Source organism: Centrocercus urophasianus, unplaced genomic scaffold, assembly GCF_019232065.1.
Source record: "Centrocercus urophasianus isolate 14NV4802_14NV808 unplaced genomic scaffold, USGS_Curo_1.0 seq_19, whole genome shotgun sequence".
Classification (NCBI taxonomy): domain Eukaryota; kingdom Metazoa; phylum Chordata; class Aves; order Galliformes; family Phasianidae; genus Centrocercus; species Centrocercus urophasianus.
The window spans coordinates 7,438,759-7,455,979 of record NW_024884744.1 but is presented as its reverse complement, the minus strand read 5'-3'; the positions used below and the strand labels follow the sequence as shown (position 1 = coordinate 7,455,979).

General features: G+C 36.6%; 1 protein-coding gene across 6 annotated transcripts in view; it reads right to left on the bottom strand.

Moving 5' to 3' along the window:
* Positions 1 to 17,221, bottom strand: part of ATP11B (ATPase phospholipid transporting 11B (putative)) — a 58,662-nt gene that overhangs the window by 14,793 nt on the left and 26,648 nt on the right. For 4 of the 6 annotated variants that reach the window (XM_042820779.1, XM_042820781.1, XM_042820783.1 and 1 more), the window contains 18 exons: positions 16,617 to 16,814; positions 16,165 to 16,323; positions 15,738 to 15,910; positions 15,324 to 15,392; positions 14,657 to 14,730; positions 14,474 to 14,577; positions 14,153 to 14,334; positions 13,117 to 13,320; positions 12,693 to 12,846; positions 10,630 to 10,732; positions 9,524 to 9,669; positions 8,918 to 8,977; positions 7,905 to 8,032; positions 6,986 to 7,124; positions 4,576 to 4,641; positions 4,312 to 4,415; positions 3,223 to 3,388; positions 605 to 690 (listed from right to left, as the gene is read on the bottom strand). In XM_042820779.1, the coding sequence (XP_042676713.1) occupies positions 605 to 690; positions 3,223 to 3,388; positions 4,312 to 4,415; positions 4,576 to 4,641; positions 6,986 to 7,124; positions 7,905 to 8,032; positions 8,918 to 8,977; positions 9,524 to 9,669; positions 10,630 to 10,732; positions 12,693 to 12,846; positions 13,117 to 13,320; positions 14,153 to 14,334; positions 14,474 to 14,577; positions 14,657 to 14,730; positions 15,324 to 15,392; positions 15,738 to 15,910; positions 16,165 to 16,323; positions 16,617 to 16,814 (2,315 nt within the window). The remainder of the gene's footprint in view (positions 1 to 604; positions 691 to 3,222; positions 3,389 to 4,311; positions 4,416 to 4,575; positions 4,642 to 6,985; positions 7,125 to 7,904; positions 8,033 to 8,917; positions 8,978 to 9,523; positions 9,670 to 10,629; positions 10,733 to 12,692; positions 12,847 to 13,116; positions 13,321 to 14,152; positions 14,335 to 14,473; positions 14,578 to 14,656; positions 14,731 to 15,323; positions 15,393 to 15,737; positions 15,911 to 16,164; positions 16,324 to 16,616; positions 16,815 to 17,221) is intronic. The other 2 variants (XM_042820780.1, XM_042820784.1) reach the window with 1 other exon arrangement.

Sequence of the window (17,221 nt, the reverse complement as noted above, 5' to 3'; positions counted from 1 at the left end):
TTGTATACAAAGGTCTGAGAATATGTACCCGTAACACACAGAAAACAAACAACACTCGCTTTGTAGAGGCACAGAACACAAAAAGCCTTAGCTGCACAAGTGTATGTAGGCACCCAAACCAAAAACATTTTCTGCGCTTTCAATACAAGTGAAAACAAATTAATATGGGCAAACAACTTGCACCAAACTGCTGCTTGCGATACACGGGCCTTTGTCGCAGGCTTATGAAGCTGAAATTATTCTGACATGCAAAAAGCACTGTTAATTTTGATCATGAAGAAATTAAAAGCATTGTAAACATGCTAGAAACTATAATCATTTAAAAATGGATGCAAGAAGAGCTAGGTCTGTACTCTGAAAGTTGAGCATCATGCTAGGGATTTTTTTTCCTAAGAACAAAGCACGTCCAACATGCTACTTAAGAGAAGCATTTGGCTCAAAAACACAGAGCAAAGCCAAAAAATATACCAAATGTATCTGCACTATATAGATATACTGCCCTCTCAACCCGCTAACATTCATGCCTCTTTACGTCTCTCTCAGCACTGTTAGTTCACCTTCAGCATGCATAACAGTTGATGAGGAACTGTCCCTCCTACTCTACCTAATTTTGCTCAGCTGATTCCTTGCCCTGGACAATGGCTGCAGTGCGATGAACTCGTCACTTAAAGCAACTCTGTTGGAGTACATCTACAATTGGACAGAGAAGGGATGGAACATACATGTCAGTCAGTAGCAGTAGTAATTTTCTAAGAAAAAGACACAGGACAAGACATTGTTATTTAAGTGGAACACACGTTATATACAGAAACACACACCTGGTACCTTGAGGACAACTCCCAGAATCATCACAGCCAGATATTTTTGGGAGGATCGTACTTAAGTGCACCTTAGCTTTCATTCTAAGCCTATAAACTTACATGACTATACTTTACCTGGAATCCTTATTCAGTATTACCTTCTCTCCTTAATAGGGCTGTGATTTTACATTTACCCCAAGATTTACATTTTGATTCAGACTGTCCTTACTGTCCACTTCCTCCTACTTGCTATAGTCAGAAAAGAACAGAACTGTAGTCAGATGTTACCCAGAATGGGGTAACAGACCAAAGGGCAACATATCAAAGTCAAACATAATATGATGGATTATCTTTAAGGTTATTTAAAAAAAAGAAAAAAAGGGACACATTTAAAACAAACAAATCAACAGTAAAAAAACATCCCCACCCCTCACATCCCCAGTAAAAACCAAAATGAAGAACAAAAACCCACAGACCACACAATCAAACTGAGCCCACTGGGAAAGGCAGAACTCATGAATCCCATCCTGCTATAGAAGTCAACTCACGCTAAGCCTACAAGAGGCACTGATTTTTTTCTTAAAATCACTGTAACACAGAACAATAACTGCATTTAATTAAATTTATCAAATGTTTCTGCCTTAGTTTCCTTAAATTTCTTTATGTCACGGTCAAAATAACTGCAGTGGAAACAAACTGAACCTGCAATTTTTTTTAGAATAGACCCAAAAGGTAAGAGAACGCAGAAATAAGTACATGGATAAGGTTAGGGGGGAAAAAAAAAACAGCTGATGCACAGGAAGGAAACAGCAAGTGTTCAGTACGTTGCTGTAAGTTCTGGTTGTTTGTTTGGGGGAGAAGGGTGGGAGATGACACAAGGGGCAAGATATGTAATTAGCCATGTTCTCCTAAATCAAACATGCAACTAAGAGTCTTACCAGGTCTACCTGAGCAGTTCTCAAAAAAAAAAAACGTGGTTCTTTATCTGAGATTTGAGCTATTAAATTCCTTGAGTGGAGAAAGCAGCTAGTATTCCAGCTCTGAAAAAGGACTAATGGGATATTTGGCTAGCTGCAGGGTCAGCATGAGAATGCCTCAGGTGGATGTTTCTGAACACAAATTAGCAGGGCAAAGTAATTTAAGAAAATCAACATACACTTACACCAATGTAATTTAAAGGTTTGATGCTAAAGTCAGCAGAGCTGATGTAATGCAGTGATAAGTGCTCCATGATACACAGCTCAATGTAACTTACATTAAAGCAAATAGGACTCCACAATGATCAATATGGCACACATTAAACAGCCTAAAACCTAAAAACTGATTCCAGAACAGAACAGGATGCTTTCTGGTAAGATTCCTATGCTATCTGACCTCTCAGTGATGACATGGAAGAAAAGAGTAAAAAAGATGCCAAAGATAACAGGTTATCATATATCATAATTAATAAGCTGAATGCAGCTGAGGGACTCATCATTCCCATACTTGGCACTGACATATGTAGTGATGGAAAGTAAATTGGTTTTTTTTCCCCCCTCAAAAAGATTCAAGATCAATCTATACCAGAGAGCAAGTTACCTTGATCACAAACATAAGTGTGAATAAAACAAACAAAATTAACTGAAGAATTTTCAGATTATCAGAAAATGCATACAAAAGGAATATGCTGAAAAATAAAAACAGAGAGATTAACTATGACAACAACTATGGGTTAAGATAACTTCTTAACTGCACTGCCACTAAACAGAAGAAAACACTGAAATATGGATGAGAATTCTACGTAAAAGAGAGCCTAACTTTAACAGAATGATTCTGGGGAGCTTTTATGGCCTGTATTGGCAAGAGGAAGATTCTGTTATCACAGACTCTCTTTAGGCCTCATTGATGAATTTACGAAAATGCCACATTGGTAATTATCTCTAATCAGCAACAAAATACGTGTTATCTACAGTATGATATGATGAGAAATACTCATTAAAACAAGTTCTACTAAAGTAATATTTAAAATTATTCTTTCCATCAACATCTTAAAAACTAATCAATATCAATTACATTTGAAGAGAACTTCTAATACGTTTACAAAAATAAGTTATCTTTAAAGCTGAGCAAGAAAGTTCCTAATCCTCCTACACAGTTGCAAATCAACATGTAAAAGGCTCAGTGAGCCCTCTCTAAGTGTTTGCTACTGTTAATGCATTGCTTACTTAAGCTTTTAACTCATTCTCATAAAACTGTCCTTAGTTCAGTAATTCTAAATTAAAATTAATCTTCTGAAACGGGAACACTCACCTGTATGTTAAAAGATGACAGCAATGTAAGGGGATACTAAAATATCACAGGAAGGCAATGAGCGTACAAGACAGATTTTAACATCTGTTTTTTTAACATGCTGATCAAGTTGGATATAAAAGCATAATGTTACCTGAGCTTTTTCAGTACTTGTTGGTTGTAGATGCCTGTACAGCACTTTCTTCACAACATCAAGAAACAGACAAGCAACTACTATGAGTATTATGGCAAACCAAGCAGAACCACTTGACAACAGCTGAACAAATACAAAGTACATATCCTGGGTATGTAAAAATGGCCTGAGAAGTTAAAAGAAATGGATATTAATAAAAGGAACTTCCAGAAACCAAGTACAGTACAGATGGACAAGCAGTAAGTCTTTAAGATACAAACTAAAACTGTATACTGCCCAAAGAGATTAGCAATTTCTTGGACTTGGTCTGCAAAAGAACACTGGTAAAAGAGGGAATGGAACTTTGGAGGAAAGTGACCTCCAAGACCCCAAAATTCAAGTATAATAAAAATATATTACTGCACTGATTCAAACATCAGCGCCCTGATTTTTGTTGCAAGCATTCACCTGTTACACAGAACCTTTAGGAATTCTACGTGCTTTTTACAAATAAAAATGCCTCAATAATCACAGGCTGTCAGAGACAATTCCCTCCCTAAGCACGACAGCTTAAGCAGCATGGCTGCCATTTCTAAAAGAATCACCAAAAGTAATTGGTCTCTGTAGGTTTAGAAATTTGTTTTTCAGCACCTACCATAAAATTCAGAGCAATGCAATAGAACATAATACTTTAATGTTCTTTCATGACTTCACTCATGACCTCATTGCACTTTACAACTTTACAACTTCCTGAAGGGAGGTTGTGATGAAAAAGGGTCTGGCCTCTTCTCCCAGGCAAATAGTAGAACCTGAGGAAACGGCCAGAAGTTGTACCAGAGGAGGTTTAGGTTGAACATTAGGAGAAACTTTTTCCTCTCAGAGGCTGGTCAGGCACTGGAATGGCTGCCCAGGGAGGTGGTGGAGTTGCTGTCCCTGGCAGCGTTAAAGAGGCGCCTGGATGAGGAGCTACGAGAGATGGTTTAGTGCTTGTGGTGCTAATAGGAATGGGAGGGTGGTTGGACTAGATGATCTTGCAGGTCGTTTCCAACCTTGCGATTCTATGATTCTATACTTATCATGTATTTAGAGGGAAAAAACAAAATTACTCACCAGATAATTCCCCCATAAAATAAGGAGAATATGAAATAAAACACAATGGAACCCCAAGTAACGAAATGGTTTATCCATGTCCAGAAGTGAGTTTCCAGCGCCATCTGAAAGAATGAGAACTTCAATTAATTTCCTTATTCCCCCCCACCTTACAGAAAATGACAAATGCTGGTCTGAACTCATTTGAATGTGCTATGAACCATACTTGTGCCACAACTAAGTATTTTTCTAACACATACAAGAGAAGGGAGTACAGCAACATACCTTCATCGTAACGGTTATAACCATAACGGTGAAGACTAAAGTACCAAATGTCCAGTTTCCAAACATCTAAGAAAACAGCAAGGTAAAAAGTCAAGGAAAAAAGATGAGCTAACAGCATCAATGGTTAAGTTAGATTTTTCTCAAATCAGCTACACTTATGTAACAAAACCATGGACAAAAGCTTGTGATTTTACTAATTACGAAAAACTAAGAAGGATGCAACATAGAGTACTACAAAAAATTAGCTTATGATAAGAGCAAAATTAACAATCCACATCATCTTCCTTCCTGGTTCAAAACAGATCACCAAAAGCCTACATGAACGATGAAGTAAAACCAAAACAGTTACATGAAATGGTAGGATAAAGATACCAAATTGATTGATTTAATGTAAGCATCTGAACAGAAACAAATACTGGGTAGAAGGTATTCACTTCAACGCAAGTGCAAAACACTTAGATTTAAATAAACATTTTCAGACAGCTTTATGCAGCATCACCTGAAAGTCCACATTTTTCCCAAGCACATTTGTACAATTCAAAAATAATGGTGCCATTCTATTTTTTTCAAAGAAAAAGATACTTTCATAAAGACACTTTGTTTCAAGGCTAATGAACACAAAATTCTAAGACGCTGTCACTTTTGTATTCTGCTGCCCACATACATTAAACATCAAAACTCTGAACAAGTTCTACAACAACAAAATCTCAGCTCTGACACCAAGCAGGGGATGTGGAGTTTGTCATCCATCTACCCACATGCTGCTCAGATGCACACTGCCATTCTACACAGGACCAGCTACTGTGCTTTTGCAAGCAGTCTTGGTGCTGAATCCACAGTTTGCTTTTTCGTAGCTACTTTTATCACTGATGCACTGGAAACAGACAAACTCTCAACCTCAGTATTGGCAAATACCAGCAGCAACCTAAGCAAGCAAGGACACAGGGACCACATGCAGACAGGCAATCAAAATCATCCCAGATTTGATTGGTCAGTGCAGCACAGGGTCATGAAACAAGGATTGGCACGGTTGTAGTCCTTGTTACAGAGCTCTGACAAAGACATATCTATATATCCCAGCAATCTAATCACAGGTCTTACAACTGCTTTTGCCAACTTCATACACAGGAAAAAGTTAAGTCAGACCTTGGTGTGAAAAGTAAATATGAAGCATTTAACAGCATGCTTGCTACTAATTGTTGCAATGATAATCTTGAAATAAAATTAGACCACTGCTTCTGAATGACCTGTGAAAGAAAGTGTCTTTGCTGACACTGTTCTAAAAAGGTCACAGAGTTAAAATGCAAACTGCGAACGGATTCTTGCCACCATTTTATTTTTGAACACTTTTACACTGTGGATGCTGCATCCTTTAATCCTGTGAAGTAACAGATACAATATTTTGTATCTCCTCCTCTTCTGAACTCTTACCATTTGCCTGTTAGGTTTCAATATCTGACGACATGCACAGCATGGAAAAGGGGGGAGAAAAAAAGAACTAAAAGATCAAATTGTTGCAAGATGTGCTGATGAAAGTCTAACAAACGACCACCATTAGCAAATTATGTACAATCTCTCCCATTGTGTTTGGCTCCAAATTGGGAATTCAGAACAAAAAAAATGAAGCTACTGCTGGATTACTGCCTTGCACTGACTCTGTAGTTTATCACACGTGTGAAGTGATGATTTCTTGAAGAAAGCACTTCAGCAGCATGCAGGATTCTCTCACCCTTAACTGCCTCTTAATTTTAGTCACTCAGTTTCTGACCATTGTCCATCATCAGATGGAAATTATCTTTCCTGCTAAACTTTCTAGGCTCAGTCCTATGACCAAAGCAAAGACAGCAAAATAATCTTTTCAAACCAAGTGCCGTAACTTGCAGTTCTACCAATGACTGCACATGAATGAACACACAACTCATTTCAGCAGTAAGAACAGCATAAGGAGGAAAACAAACATCTTTTTGGATTGTTACTCCTAACAGTATTTCGAAGAAGCCAGAATCTGATTGTTCTAGCCTGGGCTAATGAACTGGAGAAATGAAGCAGCAGATTTACAATGGTTTCATTTAAAGTTTTACTGGGTTTCGTTTCGTTTGCTTTTGGTTCGTTGTTTGGTTTTTTAACATGACTTTTCCTCTCAACTTTAATATCATTAAAAAAAAAAAAAAAAAAAAGGGATCAATTTTAGAATTTGGTTTCATTAAGTTAGTTCTTGTCTTTATTCAACTAAAACCATTATTTAATAGCAACTTACATCATCTGCATGTATGTATACTTTAAATCCATCTAAACAATGCATTTTCAGGAGATTTAACACAGGCTGAAATCTGCAAATGGACAAGTTCTGTAACAGAAAACCAAATATCACCAAAGGATACAATGATGGAAAAATCTAATGACAATTTACCTGGCCATTTCCCAGCAATGAAGTGTCTTCTCCCATTAGAAGATACGAACCATAAAAGAAAACAAATGCATGCAAGAAGCCCAAGATGGTCCAGTAAAGAAATGGTTTATACCCAAGATGAGCATTTTTACTGATGTCTCTGCAAAAATGAGTAAATTTTGGATGTTAGACTGTCCATATATACTCCATCAGCTATTTATACTACATCACTATTATTGCCTAGAATAAATGTAACATTCAACTGCAACAAGATATGTTTAATGAATGCAGACTTACAAAAAAAAAAAAAAAAAGGAAATCATGGGCAAAAAAGAACTCAGAGCTGCCTTTGCTTATGCAGAGATCACCAATGGCAATTGTGTTTTATGAGTCAAATCAAAATTAACACACACCAGAATCCTCTTCCATAGAGACAGAATTGCTAGAAGAAATACTCAAATCTCCTGATACTTGCCCACTGTTCTGCTTAGAAGAGCTTCAACTAAACTAAAGAAGTAAACTAAGTGACACCTCTTTCACAAAAATAATGTACTTCTCCACAAGCAGTTTGCAGTACAACATGCTACCACTGGGAGGATACCTAATTCTACAGGAAATAGCTTCCCCTCTTAAAAAAGCATTTTGCAGTGATTCCTCAATGACTGTGGAGAAGAAGTCTACCAATCATGTACCCAAGTCCCTCCCAGACTTAACATAACTGACATAAAAACACGCTTCTCTTAAAACACTACTTTTAATTAACAGTTGGGATGAAAACTATGAGCTAAGTAATCATCCTTCCTTGAGGACAGTTACAAAAAATGGCATAAACTACAGATAGAAATACTGTAGGAATGCACAGTAGCAAGTTCAGACTTTCTGCAGATGCCACTGTTGTGAATGATGTGCTGCTGCTGCAATGTGTGTAGGATATACGTACCGATAAAGCACAGGTTTACTCTGCAATACATGCGGATGCACATGCTGTTCAAAAAGACTGTAGATGAGGACAGGCAAGGAAGTGAAACAAATATTATACAAAGTCAGGTATACACTGTCATAGAGGGTCTGAAAACGGAAATAAAGGTTATTTTGAGATATGAAGAAAAAAGTCGCTCACATTTACTAAAAGTCAAAAGCCACAACATATCATTAATTCATATGAATTTACTAATAGGAAAACAAGCTATATGTACATAACAATCTAGTAACATCAAGTTCTCAAACTGTAAAAAATAAGCTGGATATTTGTTGAGTATTAGATCTGTGAATCAGTGAAGCTCCTTGTAATCAATCTTTTCCATGAAGAAATTAAATTTGTCAACAGCATGAGAAAACCATACAGAAGGACTTGAAACTTTAAAACCTTCCTGAAGTACTCTCAAAGTATGCAGAATGGCTACAAGGAAGTTGCAATATGGTATATAGGAGATTTTTAGAATTAACAGCACCAAATATTTATGTTTACAGTGAAGCAAAGAACTCTTTTCTACTCCTTCAGAAAACAGGTGAATAGAAGAGTTACATGCATCAGAAATAGTTATATATAATCACCCATATAATTATGTTTCAGTACAGGAAATGGACCCAGCAGTTGGTCAATCAAGCTTGAAAAATACAGGCAAAAGTAACATAAACTTCTCTACTGATTTATGATTTTTTCTGAAGGAGAAGAAACAGTAGCCATTTACTTTATTTTGACAGTCATGCTAGCAAGTAGACTTGACAAAAAGCTCCTGCAGAGTCACATTTTAAAAAAATTGTACAAGTGAAATTTCTTCCATATGAGTTCCCAAGCTCTGGGCATAATAAAACAGATATTAAAAACAATCAAACAGTAAATATATTTCTTCCCAAAGAGGGAAAGACTATTTCATTGTTTTCCTTCCAATTTCTTCAATTATTGTACACCTTTAACTAGCTATACAACATCCAGTAGCATCCAATACTTACCTGTTGTGAAAACAAACAGAAGAACTGATATAAAAATTGTGGTGTAATAAAGCACACATTCTGAAAAACAAGAAGTGAGGCAAACAATTAATCCTCCAATATAGAAGACCTTGTAATCTCAAAAAGAAAATGCTAACTTTGGCAAGCTAGTAAAAATACAGCTAGAAAACAAATACGTGCCTTGGTGGCTAACGCAAGAATTCTAGACAAACAGTATCAAATCCTGAAACCAGGTGAACTCATCAAGGCACTTAATACTTCCACCAGAAAGAGGTTTTAAGCAATTGCTAAGTTAAAAACTCATATTTGGTTGAAGAAACATACATGAGTGAAAACATGCATGAACAGAGGTATTACAACTGTACCCAAAAGTGTTACATCTGAACAACCGAGACACAAACAGCATTAATGCACTGATACAGACATGGTGAAAACAGCGGAAGCATTGAGCAAAAAAAGATCTGAATGTAAAGTTTACACAGGAACTTAGGAATTGGCAATGACTGTAATAAGAGATAGCCAATTCCAATAAACAAATTCATTGCTGGGAAACAGATACACTTTTTTTTTTAATGAACTTCACAGGCACACAGTCAGACAACTTACCTTATAGAAAAAGTACTGTACAAGGGTTGCTATTCTAATATAGTAAAAGTGCCCGTGAACAAAAAGCAACTTGGAGAGGAATTTAAATCGTGCTATTGCATAGTCACTATTTCTTACAGCCTGTCTTCCTTCCTTGCCCATGATTCCTGTAATATTTGTGAAACAAGGAAGAGGTTAAACATTATCAAAATGATATACGTATTTAAAACATCAACAACTTACATCTATATACACCTAATCAACACCTAACGTATATATAAAGCCATTGTTATGTTCTTTCACATTTCAACGTTAAGACTCCAATAAGCATAAAAACAAAAGCATTATTCATGACACATCTGAGGGAAAATGCTTGCTTAATGCTGAACCAATAAAAAGAGAAGGTAGAAAAAAAGAGGCTATTTACATAAGCTACACTTAAGAAGAGATTTATGAGAAGACATAGAAATAAGAACATACAAACAAAACCAAGACAGAATTTGTGATAGGTATTAATTCAGATATTCATGTTTCTTCATATTGAGTTACACAACACGGCAGAAAAGGTTAAAGAAGGCTCAAAGCAGATTATAGAAAACAATGTTAATGGAGAATTCTGCTGAAAAAAAATCAGTAACAACTTCCCCAGAGACACAATGCAAGCCTTTACCTCAAAGACAACCCAGACACAAATAGTATTAATGCAATGATACAGACATGGGGAAAACGGCAGAAGCATTGAGCAAAGAAAGATCTGAATGTAAAGTTTACACAGGAACTTAGGAATTGGCAATGACTGTAATAAGAGGCATCCAATTCCAATAAACAAAGCAGAGAACTTCTGAGATTCCGGTTAAAGAGAATCTCTGTTCTTCAGACAGTATTTAGCATGACCTCTGAATATCCATAGACTTCACAATAAACCTAAGACTTCAAAAAGCAAACAACCCGGAATTTCAAATTTCAGCAAACTTCTGCTACAACAGGTGACTCAAGTTCACATTCGACTCTTCACGGATGCAGAAGTGTCAGAAGTTTATCTGTTCATAAACACTATTCACCATCAAACATTCTACTAAAAATTTTCACCTTGTTTGCCTTTATCTCTTTAAACAGCAGTAATTTACCTATGCCAACATGTGCTTCTTGTATCATGCTCACATCATTAGCACCATCACCAATTGCTAATGTTATAGGTTTTTCCGGAGATGTTTTTAACAGTCTCACTACCTGGAAAAAAAAAAAGGCAGTAACTTTTAGAACCATACAGTCTTTCTACAAACTGTACTGTAACCACTGCACATCTTTGATAGTTACCTACCTGTATGTGTAATTACCCCATTTTACGAATGGACACACATGGGTAAGAAACATCTTTGGCTAATTCATTTCTTCTTTAGAAAAGCTGCTCGCTTTTGGCTGCAAGTCTTACTTAAGTATTACACCTGGCTTTAGCTTATTTTGCATAATGCACTGCCCCCACATTTAGCCGTTCTTTCACAGCTTCCTCATAGAATTGAGCTGGAAGGGACCTTTAAAGGTCACCCAGTCAAATTTTCCTGCAATGAACAGGGACACCTACAGCTATATCAGGCTGCTCAGAGCACGGTCCACCCTGACACTGAATGTCTGCAAGGATGGGGCTTCTACCACCAATCTGGGCAACCTGTTCCAGTGCCCCACCACCCTTACAACAAAAAACCTCTTCCTCACACCCAATCTAAATCTCTCCTCTTTTCGTTTAAAACCATTTCCCCTTGTCCTATCACAACAGACCCTGCTAAGGAGTCTGCCCCGTCCTTATAGTCTCCCTTTAGATACCAAAAGGCCACTATCAGGTCTCCCTGGAGCCTGCTGCTTTAACTTGCAAATCAAGCCAAAAGTTAGAATGGAAAACTTAGGGAGTAATCCAGTATTTAAACCCCTTCATCAGACCTGGCTAGATTCTTCTAATTTTCAATGTTATAAGCAGTAAAGGCCACAAAGGAAACTCTGACCTGATGGATTTAAATGTTTAATTATCTTTGTTTTACTTCCCTGAGCAGATGAACTACCAATAGGAGGTTATAGTTCTGCTCCCTATTATTCTACACTGAATAAGAAACAAGTAAGAGAGGAGTAAGGAAAAGGGCCCAAACAGTACATTAACCAGCAGAAGAAAGAAACTTGGTGCAAGGACGGAGAGGGTTTAACCAAGCCACATTCATTCAAGTTGAAAATCCCTTACATATAAAAAGAGATGCATCTCCATGGATTCAATTGTAAGAGCTCAGAATGCAAAGATTTTACTAGAGCAACAGAACACCTGATGAACTCATGAGACGATGCCAGAGCACTTCTTTGAAACATACTTATCTATGGAAAGTACTATATTTTCCTTCCAGAAAAGATTCAGATTAGATGTCAGGGGAAGTTTCTAACAGAGAGAGTGTGAGGTGCTGGAACAGGCTGCCCGGTGAGGTTGTGGATGCCCCATCCCTGGACTGTTCAAGGCCATGCTGTATGGGGCCCCAGGAAACAAGATCTACCACTTGATCTAGCGGTCAGCAACCCCACCCATGGCAGAGGTTTGGAACTAGGTGATTTGAAGTCCCTTACAATCCCAGACATTCTATGCTTTTATGATTTTATGTTTCAAAAGGCATCAGACATAAAAAAATACAAAAATATAAACGAGAGTAGTGAGACGAATGGGCCATATACTGACAAGCAGTAAAATTAAAGAAAAAGATTAAGTAAATACAAATCTGCATTCCATCTTAGCCCTGGAATAAGTTTCACAAAGTATGTCTAAGGTAGAAAACCAACACAAAGCTAGAACAAACTGTCACAAACTTTTTTCCTCACTCAGCCTTCCCATTTTGAATGGTATAATGAAATAGGCAACACAAAACTATGTATGCTATGAAGATAACTGTCACCTTATAAAATACAAGAGAGGCTTACTAAAGATTAGCTTTTTTATTCGACCCCACTGTGGCAGTACTTTGACTCCTTTCCCCAATGTAATTCTGAATTTTCACAAATACACGTATGAACTTCTGAGCAAACTACTCCAATTGAACTGAAGAGAGTCAAAAATCATGTAAAAGGCAAGACAACCAGAAACAAACTATCTCCAGAAATGCCTGTCTTTAAGAAAGCAAGATAAAAGTACTTACAAGACAATACTGACTATATCCATACTTACCTTTGCTTTCTGAAGCGGTGCCATACGACAACACAACACTGCAGAACAGCTTTTACAAACTTCCATGAACAGTTTTTCATGTTCCCTGAGTGCAAGAGAGAGGCTGGTCCCATCCACTACCAGACCATGCTGGATAACATGGTCTTCTTTTATTCTATTGAGAGACAAAAATGTTGATTTTGTAGTGATGTGAAGGAAAACTTTGAGTTTTGTTACAAACTATGCAGTTGCCCATACAATACATAAAGAAGTTAACCTGTTAGACTCCTTTTTCAAGTTAAAGGGGAGGGAGGAAGGGGAATGGAAAGGAAACAAACAAAAAAAAACCCCAACATTTATTAGAGACATAAAATTATAACCATAAAATTTTAAAATGAAAGAAAATCAAGGACATCGCTGAGTTAATGACATCATGGATTTTTACCTCTTGGCTAGCTGCCTCAGCTGCTCTGCGCATGTACTGTCTGATTTGTGCTGTACAAGTTCAAGGATGTTCATGGTTCTATGAAAGTGTCCACATGACAAACTGACACTAACAGCCGTTTCATGCTTATCTCCAGTCAGAACCCACACTTTGATACCAGCCAATCTGAGTGCTTCTATAGTTTCTTGGACTTTCTCCTGCAGTCTACAAACGAGAAAATCTTAGCTAACCAAACACTTCAGAGAAAAAAGAACACATTCTGTAACATCATGATGATTTAAGACTGCATTTCAAGTACGTATTTCCAAGAACTACAGTTTAGTAATGACATTCAGTTATGAGCAAAAGATTTCATGAAGTTAAAGCTGAATTTCAATAACACTGTGGCAACTAAAAATTCCTAATAAGCACATCTCAATTTAAATTAAGCACTATCACTGCATTTGAAAAGCTTTTAAACAGTTTGTCACAAATACTAACTAATGTGGTGCATGAAAAGATCTGAAGTGCTCCATCTGTACATTCTAACAGATAATACACACTCTAACTTACAAACATTCTGCTTGCATGTTGCATGCTCTGTATATTAGCTACATATGTAAGTTTTCACAAGGAATTAGCTATCAAGTTTAATGTTTACTAAATTATATGAGGGATATGGTTTAGTCAGAACTACTGGTGATAGGTGGATGCTTGGATTGGATGATCTGCAGGTCTTTTCCAACCTTGGTGTTTCTGCGGTTCTGAGATTCTGTGATTCTATTCCAATTTTGTTTTAAATTTCTCCTAATTGTTCCAATTTTGCATTAAATGTCTCCTAATAAAGCTCACTATGTCACTGTTACATTGCCAAAATCAGTTTGTACAACATATGTTTTCAGTGTTCCTTAACTCAAAAAGGAGGTAAACTAAACAAAAATAGCACAGAACTTCCGGCAATGGCAGGACATCTTCCAGTGGCATGCATCATAATACAGCTACAGATCCTAAACTTGCTGTGCTTCTGAACATAGCTTGCAAAACGTCAATTACATACTTGTCTTCTACTCCAGTAGCCCCAAGCAGTTCCAGATCCCTTTCTATGAAGTTGAATACATCTGCTAATTTTTCTTCCCGCTGTTGTAAGGCAGTCCTGGCCTCATGAAGGCGTTTGCCAATTTCCTGGTATTCCTCTGGTGTGAACCTTCTATATGCCACGCACAAAGTTCGTAGTCCTTTCTATGAGAAAACAGAAGACTACTAATTCAAGACTAGACTAGATTTTGGTCTAACAAGGCATCAACTGCAACTCGTTCAAGTCACAGAGTCTGTACCAGAAGAACCAGAAAAATCAGCTGGGCAGGATGACTACACTTACCAAAGCAAATTCATCAACATGTATCCTTGTTTTGTCTATTTCTCCACTCTTACTACGAGGAAGAATGGAAGATTCTGCTCCCTTTGTGAATAAAAGCTTTTCCCCTAAAAAGGAAAACAGGATAGAAATTAAGAATATATTTATTACTTCACAAGTTCTCAATTGTAACTTCTCATCACTTACCCGAGGGACTCTCTACAATGACGCTCATTCGTCTGCGATTTGGATCAAACTCCAAAACATGAAGCAACTTGTACCTTTATTTTGTGTTTTAACAGAAGAGAACACAGTTTTAGAAATAAATTTCCAAATGCAATTGCTTACAACTGCAAATGCACACTTATCCCCAGAGCTAATCCCCAAGTGTCATTTTTATATTGAAACTTCACAATATTTCATTGAGCAACAATCACTGTTATCTGCATTTCTGCAATTAGTTGTTTTTCATTACTTTGTATATATCTATGTACATGAAAGGTGTTATGACATGCTGCAGATACACAGTAATTTTGGGAAAGATGTAACTGGATTATGCATGTGTGAGACTTGCTAGCAGAGCTGATTCTGGGAGTTTCTAGAGCTGAAAGCACAAACCATGGAAACTGAATAAGCATCCCAATTCCTTTATGTATTTGTAACTCTACTAGAGTCACACTTTTGAAGAACGGTCAAAGATGCAAACCATTACAATATACAATTACACAGACAACTCTCACACAAAGTTCTTGCATCTCAATTTGAACTCTTAAGGACTATGATGCAAGCTGTCTCAAATACGTTAAGTCATTCTTACAAGAACAAAGGGTTTTTATTTGTTTGTTGGTTTTTGTTTTTTTTAAAATGAAAATACCTTTCTGGTTTTCCAAGACTTTTTACTTCCATACTGTCCCCACTAGTTCCCATAAATACTACTCCAACCCTAAAAGTAGAAGAAAATAGATATTTATTTGATGCTGTGGAACTGTACATGTAATGCCTCCTGGATGCTAAATGGAAAAAACCAAAACACTTCATACAGTTCTTCAAAAACAACACAATGCATTCACTGTCATTTCAAAAGGATTTCCCTAAACATTTCTAATTCTGCATCACAACATCCCTAGGCTTCTATGCATTATGTTTTTGAATGTTTTCATAATAAATTGATGGCAACAGGCCTCAGGCTTTAAAATTTCTCAGAGAAATATTTTAAGATTGTTCTTGATACAAATTCCTTGTCCTAAAAGGCAATTTCTGCAGCACGTAAATTTGGCTTAAACCTCACCGGCTTGCAGCTTCAACTAAAGCTTTCTCATCTGGTGAAGAAGCATAATACTCCAATGGGGATGCTATTCCATTGGCATGCCAGGGCCCATCGGCACCATCTGTTTGGTCTGCACTGATCTGTACTGTATGACAAAGACAAACTGCTTTCAAGAAGAGTTCTTCCTCTTTCATCTGTAATAAAGAAGAACCATGATTTGCAACATTTAGATATCAACCCACTTTTGTACATACTGTAAAGTCAAATATTCCACGTAAAATGATCTCGACTATTTAATAAATATTTTTTGTTCAGTAACACTTAATAGCTTTAAACTACTCTGAGATCCAGATTTTTTAATTTAATGCTAATACCAGAAGGATTTTCTGTCCCCGACATAAACACTACCTAAGATGCCTAATGGTGAGGGAAAAAAAATAAGTCTTACCAAAGTATGCCTATTTCCATCTGGAGAATCTTCAGAAAACCCCTCTGGAGTCAGTTTGCCATTGACCTCCTGGTACTTTATGCCGTTAATGGAGCACTCCCGAAACTGCATCTCATTTTCAGTTAACGTACCAGTTTTGTCTGTAAACACATACTCTACCTTTTGGAAAATAAAAATAAACAAATAAATAAAACAGATGTGGAGTAACATTTTTTTTATCAGGAAAAAACAAAACAAAACAACACAATGAATAAAAACCCTCAACTTAGTTCTCCCACTTCATTACCCACCTTTTTTGATCTTGAAATAATTCCAATTTTGACCATAAAATCACAAGCTTGAATCTTATTTTCAACTAATCAGATATCAAAGCACTTTCAATAAAAAAAGTCTGTAATAGTAAGCTTGACTATTAAAAAAGAAGTAGAAATGAAGTTAAATAGAATTTCTACCTGTCCAAGTTCCTCATTGAGGTCTGAAGTATTTACTTGAGCTCTCTGATTTGTCTCTTCATGATAGAGGTCAAGATCCCAGCCAATAAAAAAAGATCCAAGAAACTTCTGCATCTCAACAGTTACATAAAGTGAAATGGGTATAATAAAATTGTAAAGTACCAGAAAAGCAAGGAAATCTGAAATAAATCTCAGAATCTGTGAGAGAAAAGAAAAAAATATGAAGATTAATGCAGTGATCAGGTCAAGCATGGCTGACTAGTTTTGGTTTTTTTTTTCCAAATATGTGTGGAAAAAAAAAATGTATGCAAGAGCAAGAGGAGACCAAATTCCTTGCTTAAATGAAATGGAATAAATATATAGCCCATTTTCTTCTGATATAAAAACATTCCAGAGTCTACTATAATTTATACAGCAGTTACTTCACATTAAGAAGAGGTTAAAAAAAAAAAAAAAATTACTGCGATCAACTGACCACTTCAACAATGGAAAGTGCTGTAAGTGGTTGCAGGGACTAAAAAGAAAAATCACTAAACAATTTGAAAATTTGTGAATTTCTTTACTACTCCTCAACACTGACACCTGTAGATAAGGCCATTTTAGAA